The sequence below is a fragment of the Oncorhynchus kisutch genome, linkage group LG12 (assembly GCF_002021735.2).
Source record: "Oncorhynchus kisutch isolate 150728-3 linkage group LG12, Okis_V2, whole genome shotgun sequence".
Classification (NCBI taxonomy): domain Eukaryota; kingdom Metazoa; phylum Chordata; class Actinopteri; order Salmoniformes; family Salmonidae; genus Oncorhynchus; species Oncorhynchus kisutch.
In genome coordinates this window covers 5,440,683-5,451,368 of record NC_034185.2, presented here as the reverse complement: position 1 = coordinate 5,451,368, position 10,686 = coordinate 5,440,683, and the positions used below count along the sequence as shown (strand labels likewise).

Genomic DNA, 10,686 nt, shown 5'->3' with positions numbered 1-10,686 from the left:
AGCCAAGCTCTTTATGTACAGCATATTGCACTAGAAAAACAAATATCTTCCTCCCATCGTTCCTCCCGCCCTCCCTCTCGCCGTGTTCCACACAGTTTGAAAACCGTGCAGGGCTTTCAGGAGGATCTCAGATAACACAGGTTGCACCTAAAATGGCACACTATTCCCTTATATAGTGCCCTACTTTTGACCAAGGACCATAAAGCTCTGGTCAAAGTAGTGCACTATATAGGGAACAGGGTGCCATTACTGACGCATAGTTCTGCTACATATAGACTGGGCCAGACTTCGTAGAACACACCGACCAACCGACGTGGAATTCTTGAGACGGTTCTAAAGAGCTCTAATGAGTTGTTCTAGAGTGATGTGTGATTTGAAGATGGTTCTGAGAGCTCTAATGAGGTGTTCTAGAGTGATGTGATGTGTGATTTGAAGATGGTTCTGAGAGCTCTAATGAGGTGTTCTAGAGTGATGTGTGATTTGAAGATGGTTCTGAGCTCTCTAATGAGGTGTTCTAGAGTGATGTGATGTGTGATGTGAAGATGGTTCTGAGAGCTCTAATGAGGTGTTCTAGAGTGATGTGATGTGTGATGGTTCTGAGCGCTCTAACGAGGTGTTCTAGAGTGATGTGTGATTTGAAGATGGTTCTGAGAGCTCTAATGAGGTGTTCTAGAGTGATGTGTGATTTGAAGATGGTTCTGCGAGCTCTAATGAGGTGTTCTAGAGTGATGTGTGATTTGAAGATGGTTCTGAGAGCTCTAATGAGGTGTTCTAGAGTGATGTGTGATTTAAAGATGGTTCTGAGAGCTCTAATGATGTGTGATTTTTAGACAATGGTAAATTAGAGTCCCAATTCAACAGAGCAGGAGTTCGATGGAAGGTTTCACTGTTTCAGTTCATATAGTATTTCAAAAAGAGACATTGTGGTTTTTCCTCTCAATGAAATTTACATTCAAACCCCTTAAGATACAGATTTCAGGAATGCTGGGACATGCATTTTTACTCCATATACAGAATGATCAAATATCAAAAACAGCCCTTGAACTGAGAACGACACAGCAGACTTAATTGGTAAAAAACAAGAATCATGTCACAACATTTAAAAAGCGATCTTAAAAAGCAAGAAATTATGTTTTCAGATTTCATTTACATTATTATTTTTATTTTTTTATTTTTTTTTACAAAAGAAAGTATGGAAACTTTCTATTTTTGCTTAGAAAGTTTAAAAAAAAGTTAAGAATCAGCTGTGACAAATTGTTGTTTTTGTTTATATAAATCACAAATAATCACAGCACTTAACAGTTAAGATTCACACTTTCTTAGGAAATGGAGAAAAAAAAAATGAAAAAAATTGGACTTGATATTCAAGACACTGAAGGTTGAACATATTATATACATTTTAACCTGGAAGTGGGGTTGAGACAACGGTTGGTTCCGATGGGTTTGTTGTCAACACCAACGGTTGGTTCCGATGGGTTTGTCGTCAACACCAACAGTTGGTTCCGATGGGTTTGTCGTCAACACCAACGGTTGGTTCCGATGGGTTTTGTCGTCAACACCAACGGTTGGTTCCGATGGGTTTGACGTCAACACCAACGGTTGGTTCCGATGGGTTTGACGTCAACACCAACGGTTGGTTATGATGGGTTTGTCGTCAACACCAACGGTTGGTTCCGATGGGTTTGTCGTCAACACCAACGGTTGGTTCCGATGGGTTTGTCGTCAACACCAACGGTTGGTTCCGATGGGTTTGTCGTCAACACCAACGGTTGGTTCCGATGGGTTTGTCGTCAACACCAACGGTTGGTTCCGATGGGTTTGTCGTCAACACCAACGATTGGTTCCGATGGGTTTGTCGTCAACACCAACGGTTGGTTCCGATGGGTTTGTCGTCAACACCAACGGTTGGTTCCGATGGGTTTGTCGTCAACACCAACGGTTGGTTCCGATGGGTTTGTCGTCAACACCAACGGTTGGTTCCGATGGGTTTGTCGTCAACACCAACGGTTGGTTCCGATGGGTTTGTCGTCAACACCAACGATTGGTTCCGATGGGTTTGTCGTCAACACCAACGGTTGGTTACGATGGGTTTGTCGTCAACACCAACGGTTGGTTACGATGGGTTTGTCGTCAACACCAACCTATAGGATGACCACAACCCCTCCTCCTTCCAAATAATACTGGGCACCGCCGTGCCTCACTCCTCCTTGTACCCTCAGCCTGTATCCCTACTAGGATGCCTCTCCAACTGGTACCCGATTCCTTATTGTAAACTACTTTTGAGCCCAATGGGCCCTGGTCAAAAGCAGTGTGAATAGGTTTCAAACACAGCACAGGAACACAGTTCTGTCGAGCTAGGCCAATCCAGAATATAAACACATCTTTAAAGAGATATGGATCTAGAGGAGGCTAAGGTTCAGTACAGGAGTATAAAAAGAGAGGCACATATAAAAAAACATTACTTCTAGTGCACATTGATTGCCAACAGTCGTTTGGATATTTCAGTTTTGAGGTGATGAGCCGGGACTGTGTGTGTTGAAAGGGGTCAGGGTTGAGAGGGGTCAGGCTGGATGGGGATCAGGGATAAAGGGCATAGATCAGGCATGTGCCCTAGAGGGTGGATATGGTTATGTCCCCAAATAGAACCCTGTTCTCTCTAGGCCCTGGTCAAATGGAACCCTGTTCTCTATAGGCTCTGGTCAAATAGAACCCTGTTCTCTATAGGCCCTGGTCAAATAGAACCCTGTTCTCTCTAGGCCCTGGTCAAATAAAACCCTGTTCTCTCTAGGCCCTGGTCAAATAGAACCCTGTTCTCTCTAGGCCCAGGTAAAATAGAACCCTGTTCTCTATAGGCCCTGGTCAAGTGTAGTGCACTACATAGGGAATAAGCTGTGACCACCATCTATAGATAACTACGACCAGACTGAACTAGTAGAGCTGTGACCATCTATAGATAACTACGACCAGACTGAACTAGTAGAGCTGTGACCATCATCTATAGATAACTACGACCAGACTGAACTAGTAGAGCTGTGACCACCATCTATAGATAACCACGACCAGACTGAACTAGTAGAGCTGTGACCACCATCTATAGATAACCACGACCAGACTGAACTAGTAGAGCTGTGACCATCATCTATAGATAACTACGACCAGACTTTTGTGATGGATGATGGTTGGTGTGGCTGGTCTCATACTCACACAAGGCACATGTAGCACATTTGATTGTCTGTTCATTGGTGTCACACACACAGCGAAGTGAGAGGAGACACACGGCTATTAGTCCGTCTGTCCTCTCAACCCACAGGCCCAGCTAACACACAAATGGTACCCTATTCCCTACATACCTTATTACCATTGATCAGAACCCTATGCACTATATAGGGAATAGGGCTCTGGTCTAAAGTAGTGCACTATATAGGGAATAGGGCTGCATTTGGGATTCTAAAACACACACAGTACTGTTACTAACTGTCCTGGCCCGACTGTTCCATCAACTAGGAGAAGAAACACATCCGCATAGCTATACAGTAGCACTGAGTGAATATAGACAAAAATAAATTAAAATAAATTACTTTTTGAAAAGGAACGTAAGAAAAGGGGTCAAAAATGAAAACTATTGTGGAAAAGGCCAGGGAGTAGTTGATGATTGAGCCAGGGAGGAGTTGTAATGACAGAAAGAGAGAGATCTGGAACAGAGAAAGAGATGGCTGAGAGAGAGAGAGAGATGGCTGAGAGAGAGAGAGAGATGGCTGAGAGAGAGAGAGAGATGGCTGAGAGAGAGAGAGAGAGAGAGAGAGAGAGAGATGGCTGAGAGAGAGAGAGATGGCTAAGAGAGAGAGAGAGATGGCTAAGAGAGAGAGAGAGAGAGATGGCTGAGAGAGACAGAGAGAGAGAGATGGCTGAGAGAGAGATGGCTGAGAGAGAGAGAGATAGATGGCTGAGAGAGAGAGAGATGGCTGAGAGAGAGAGAGATGGCTGAGAGAGAGAGAGATGGCTGAGAGAGAGAGAGATAGATGGCTGAGAGAGAGAGAGATGGCTGAGAGAGAGAGAGATGGCTGAGAGAGAGAGATGGCTGAGAGAGAGAGAGATGGCTGAGAGAGAGAGAGATGGCTGAGAGAGAGAGAGATGGCTGAGAGAGAGAGAGATAGATGGCTGAGAGAGAGAGAGAGATGGCTGAGAGAGAGAGAGATGGCTGAGAGAGAGAGAGAGATGGCTGAGAGAGAGAGAGAGATGGCTGAGAGAGAGAGATGGCTGAGAGAGAGAGAGAGATGGCTGAGAGAGAGAGAGAGATGGCTGAGAGAGAGAGAGATGGCTGAGAGAGACAGAGATGGCTGAGAGAGACAGAGAGAGAGAGATGGCTGAGAGAGAGAGATGGCTGAGAGAGAGAGATAGATGGCTGAGAGAGAGAGAGATGGCTGAGAGAGAGATGGCTGAGAGAGAGAGAGATGGCTGAGAGAGAGATGGCTGAGAGAGAGAGAGAGAGATGGCTGAGAGAGAGAGAGATGGCTGAGAGAGAGAGAGATGGCTGAGAGAGAGAGAGAGATGGCTGAGAGAGAGAGAGAGAGATGGCTGAGAGAGAGAGAGAGAGAGATGGCTGAGAGAGAGAGAGATGGCTGAGAGAGAGAGAGATGGCTGAGAGAGAGAGAGAGAGATGGCTGAGAGAGAGAGAGAGAGAGATGGCTGAGAGAGAGATGGCTGAGAGAGAGAGAGATGGCTGAGAGGAGAGAGATGGCTGAGAGAGAGAGAGATGGCTGAGAGAGAGAGAGATGGCTGAGTAGAGAGATGGCTTGAGAGAGAGAGAGATGGCTGAGAGAGAGAGATGGCTGAGAGAGAGAGAGATGGCTGAGAGAGAGAGAGATGGCTGAGAGAGAGAGAGATGGCTGGAGAGAGAGAGATGGCCTGAGAGAGAGAGAGAGATGGCTGAGAGAGAGAGAGAGATGGCTGAGAGAGAGAGAGAGAGATGGCTGAGAGGAGAGAGAGATGGCTGAGAGAGAGAGAGAGAGAGATAGAGATGGCTGAGAGAGAGAGAGATGGCTTGAGAGAGAGAGAGATGGCTGAGAGAGAGAGAGAGAGATGGCTGAGAGAGAGAGAGAGAGATGGTTCTCTTTCCCTGGTCTTGTCATCTTGCTTGTTTCGAGGTGTTTTAAATATTCAAATATATTGTGAAATGTCAAAAAACAGAACAGCGTCTGTGGTGAAATCTGACATTTTAACCTTCTGTCAATGACATCACAGATAACCATCAAAGAACACAGATGCATCCTAAATGATACACTATTCTCTACGGGCTCTGGTTAAAAAGTGGAGCACTATAAACACGTAGGGTACAAGGTGCCATTTGGGACGTATAGGAACAGAAACAATAGTCTGTTGATCGGGGTGACGTCATGTGGGAAGAAGGATGTTCTAGAATCAACAGTACAAGACGCACGCAAAGCTTGTTATTCTCATTAGGAATTTGCATATGCGCATCATGTTAATGTAGAACAGAAACACTCATTAAGGAAGGCCTTGAATGACTCAGCAACTACTCCCTGAAAAAGACAAGAACATAAAAAAAAGATTTAACCCATCAAAGTCTTCATTTAATTACATTCATATTATAATTGTCTTTTTAAAAACTTTTTTTTTACATTAGATTCAAAATCCTGTCTTCTGTTGATATCATCATTTTTAAACCACTTTTGAAAATGTACTTGAATAAGAACCTGTTCACTCATTGGTTGGTTTCATATCAAAATGCTGACATATTGGATTCTATGGGATTTTAGGAGTAGACATGGTGGAGGTGAGGACTCACTAGAACTGAGCCCCTCCTCCCCCAGTAAAGACCAATGGTGGCACGGTGTCAGTGTGTATTGTTAAATAAAAAAACGACTTTGTACAAAACCTTTCTGGGATTTTTTTTTTTTTAAATGGGACAGTTGTCATATAGGACTCAACCCTTCAGTACCGCTGGTCGACAGCTCTGTGTACATTCATTCCTCTGTTGAACATATTGAGCCATACCAACACAGGAATACATTTTCATTGTCTATTTCATGAAACCGTTTCAGTTGTACCTGTGTCGATGCCAAACGGATTCAGGCTAAGATAAGAGTTATAAAGAGTTAGGAGGTCACATCTCTTTCGATGGAACTGAGTGACGTCATCAAATCTAGCCTTCATTAAGCATCATTGATTGATTGATTGATTGATTGATTGGATTGATTGCATTATTAGATATACAGTACGTTGTCCTGGGCATGCAAATTGGATTGTAACTGCAATTAGATTCCTAAGGTTTCTTTAGTGCCTTCCAAACGGGTTCATCTATACAGTATTGCTCCAGTCGATTGATTGTAATCGTTGACCCCCCCCCCCCCCCCCCCCCCCCCCATTTCTATCGTCACAGGGTCTGTTGTTTGTGATTGTCAATCCTGCCAGGTAAAGAAATCCTGAAAATCCAATCAGAGTTTATCAAAAGTTGTCCTCAACTTTGACAGACCTATATAATCTTAGGATCTTTAAGAACACATATGTTACATTATACATGCATTCATCCTGTTGATAATTTAAATAAAAAACCAGACCTGTCATTCATCTCATTCAGACTGAATCTTGATCTCATTCAGACTGAATCTTAAAACCACTTCAGACTGAATTGCTGGTGGACGGCACCATTGAAAGACATAGGACAAAACAACGTAGCTCAATCTACACCAGAGATCGACAAGTCACGTATGCTGACAGCGCTCGTCTTGACGACCCCACCACCAGAGTCATTAAATCACAACAATTTTTTTTCTTCTTTTAAATATAGACCAGTGTGAAACATCGAGATATGTGGAGTTTTGCTAGTTCAGAAAATACATTGGAAGTTTGTCAAGTTCGTGGTAGAGTGAGTGAGTGAGTGAGTGAGTAGAAGTTCACCATAAAGTGTCCATAAAGTCTTCTCTTGAAGGGACCTCTCTATATAAAAAATTATAATAATAATTGTTTTATATTTTACAATTATTTTAGAAAATATCTGTCTTCTAACAGCATGGCTGAGAGAGAGAGAGAGAGAGAGAGAGAGGGACAGAGAGATGATTCTAGTCACCATCCAGCAGGAACCAGTTCTTCTCTTCTTCGTCTTTGATTTAGAAAACAACAAAAACAGGAATCCAAACCCGTGTCCCATCATACAGTGCCATCTAAAAGTCTGGTCCCTCGTTTTGGTCGGGGGGGGGGATGAGGCTGGGGGGGGGGCCCTCTGAGACGGGTGGAGGGTTTTGTGTGCGAGGTACTCCCTCATCTCTCCTGTCCTCTCAGACGGGGTATGGCAGGGGGCCCTCTGTTAAACAGGAAGCCATAGAGGGCCATCGTGAGATGCATCCAGACTGGCAGGACATCCCTCTGATGCCGCAGGAACTGTGAGGAAGACAAGAGAGCGGGAGGAAGATAAAGATCAATCAGAATGAGTTCTATAGTTTTCACAAAGTGCCTTACAGTAACCTGTCCAACACCATAACCATCATCACAGACGTTGCCATCAGCAACAAGTTATTGGAAACCACGAATGACACCGTCTGTGTTGCTTCCTGAGTTCAATATGACATCATGGTTGAGGTGAAATAACACCGTAACCGGTGGTAAACCAGCTGTCTAGACCAGACACAACACCGGAGCAGATCGGATATTTCCACAACAGCAGTTCTGTCTCAGTTATTGTTGTGTTTGGTGTGCAACATAACTGGGCTCTGTCACTAAGGGCTGTCTTAGAGCCTGCAAGGAGTGAACAAGTTACTCGTCTCCCTCCTCCCTCCCATCTCCAGGAGCTGCATCTATCCCACCACTAAAGCCTCTCTTCCTCCCCTCCAGGATTTGCATCTATCCCACCACTAAAGCCTCTCTCCCTCCTCTTCCTTCCCTCCAGGAGCTGCATCTATCCCACCACTAAAGCTCCTCTTCCTCCCCCCCAGGAGCTGCATCTATCCCACCACTAAAGCCTCTCTCCCTCCTCCCTCCCATCTCCAGGAGCTGCATCTATCCCACCACTAAAGCCTCTCTCCCTCCTCCCTCCCATCTCCAGGAGCTGCATCTATCCCACCACTAAAGCTCCTCTTCCTCCCCTCCAGGAGCTGCATCTATCCCACCACTAAAGCCTCTCTTCCTCCCCTCCAGGAGCTGCATCTATCCCACCACTAAAGCCTCTCTTCCTCCCCTCCAGGATCTGCATCTATCCCACCACTAAAGCCTCTCTTCCTCCACTTCCTTCCCTCCAGGAGCTGCATCTATCCCACCACTAAAGCCTCTCTCCCTCCCCTCCAGGAGCTGCATCTATCCCACCACTAAAGCCTCTCTTCCTCCCCTCCAGGAGCTGCATCTATCCCACCACTAAAGCCTCTCTCCCTCCTCCCTCCCATCTCCAGGAGCTGCATCTATCCCACCACTAAAGCCTCTCTTCCTCCCCACCAGGATCTGCATCTATCCCACCACTAAAGCCTCTCTTCCTCCCCTCCAGGAGCTGCATCTATCCCACCACTAAAGCCTCTCTTCCTCCTCTTCCTTCCCTCATCTCTGTTCATCTCTGTTCAAGTGCGTCTCCTGGGTATTTCAGCAGGTTGCATAAGCATCAGTCACACTGTCTGTGTCTCACTCTCTCCAGAGTAGTTGTCTGTCTGTCTGTCTCCGTCTCCACAGAGTAGTAGGCTGTCTGTCTGTGTGTCTCTCTCCCTCTCTCTCTCCACAGAGTAGTAGGCTGTCTGTCTGTGTGTCTCTCTCCCTCTCTCTCTCCACAGAGTAGTAGGCTGTCTGTCTGTGTGTCTCTCTCCACAGAGTAGTAGGCTGTCTGTCTGTGTTTCTCTCTCCCTCTCTCTCTCCACAGAGTAGTAGGCTGTCTGTCTGTGTCTCTCTCCCTCTCTCTCTCTCTCTCCACAGAGTAGTAGTCTGTCTGAAATGAGTTGAACCAGTGCTACTGAACACAACCCTAATTGAGCGTCTTAATGTTATGTTATGTTGCCTATTTTACTCCCACGAGGCCAGTGGAGAAACTGCTTTCACTGTTTATTTAGGCCATTGATTACAATAAGCACCTGTTTTGATGCCATTTTAAAATGTTCTGTCACAATGGGTGTCACAATGGGTGTCACAATGGGTGTACATTTTTACCAGAATGCAATAAAAAAAAGGGATGGATTCCAAAGCAGGAATTTGTCCCTCAGATACAGAAAGTATTTCATACCCATCTACCCCATAATGACAAAGTGAACCCCTTGGGTTGTGCCGTGGCGGAGATCTTTGTGGGCTATACTCGGCCTTGTCTCAGGATGGTAAGTTGGTGGTTGAAGATATCCCTCTAGTGGTGTGGGGGCTGTGCTTTGGCAAAGTGGGTGGGGTTATATCCTTCCTGTTTGGCCCTGTCCGGGGGTGTCCTCAGATGGGGCCACAGTGTCTCCTGACACCTCCTGTCTCAGCATCCAGTATTTATGCTGCAGTAGTTTGTGTCGGGGGGCTAGGGTCAGTTTGTTATATCTGGAGTACTTCTCCTGTCCTATTCGGTGTCCTGTGTGAATTTAAGTGTGCGTTCTCTAATTCTCTCTTACTTTCTCTCTCTCGGAGGACCTGAGCCCTAGGACCATGCCTCAGGACTACCTGACATGATGACCCCAGTCCACCTGGCCGTGCTGCTGCTCCAGTTTCAACTGTTCTGCCTTATTATTATTGGACCATGCTGGTCATTTATGAACATTTGAACATCTTGGCCATGTTCTGTTATAATCTCCACCCGGCACAGCCAGAAGAGGACTGGCCACCCCACATAGCCTGGTTCCTCTAGGTTTCTTCCTAGGTTTTGGCCTTTCTAGGGAGTTTTTCCTAGCCACCGTGATTCTATACATGCATTGCTTGCTGTTTGGGGTTTTAGGCTGGGTTTCTGTACAGCACTTTGAGATATCAGCTGATGTACGAAGGGCTACATAAATACATTTGATTTGATTTGAAAACATGTCTTAAGAATTTTTGTGAAATTTTCTGAAAATGAAATACAGAATTATTTAATTTACACAAGTATTCACAACCCCTGAGTCAATACATGTTAGAAACATCTCTGGCATCGATTACAGCTGTGAGTCTTTCACGGTAAGTTTAAGAGCTTTGCACACCTGGATCATACAATATTTGCTCACTATTAAAAAAAATATAATAATATTCAGGCTGTGTTAAGTTGGTTGTTGATCATTGCTAGACAGCCGTTTTCAAGTCTTGCCATAGATTTTCATGCCAATTTAAGTCCAAACTGTAACTTGGCCACTCAGGAACATTCACTGTCATCTTGTTAATCCACTCCAGTGTAGATTTGGTCTTGTGTTTTAGGTTATTGTCCAGCTGAAAGGTGAATTTGCCTCCCAGTGTCTGTTGGAAAACAGACTGAACCAGGTTTTCCTCTAGGATTTTGCCTGTGCTTAGCTCTATTCCATTTCTATTTATTTAAGAAAAAGCCATGATGTAGCCACCACCATGCTTGGAAATTATGGAGAGTGGTACTCAGTGATGTTGTGTTGGATTTGCCCCCAAACATGACGCTTTGTATTCAGGACATGAAGTTAATTTCTTTGCCCAATTTTTTGCAGTTTTACTTTAGTGCCTTTTTGCAAACAGGATTCATGTTTTGGAATATATTTTTATTCTGTACAGACTTCCTTCTTTCCACTCTGTCAA

At 44.9% G+C, this 10,686-nt stretch overlaps 1 protein-coding gene across 1 annotated transcript in view; it reads right to left on the bottom strand.

Annotated features, from left to right (window-relative positions):
* Window positions 1–5,007: 5,007 nt before the first annotated feature.
* The window catches only part of LOC109884558 (BCL2 modifying factor 2), a 41,053-nt gene continuing 35,374 nt past the window's right edge, over window positions 5,008–10,686 (bottom strand). The window contains exon 4 of the mRNA XM_031836761.1: window positions 5,008–7,398. Coding sequence (XP_031692621.1) covers window positions 7,279–7,398 — 120 coding nt within the window. The 3' untranslated portion in view covers window positions 5,008–7,278. The remainder of the gene's footprint in view (window positions 7,399–10,686) is intronic.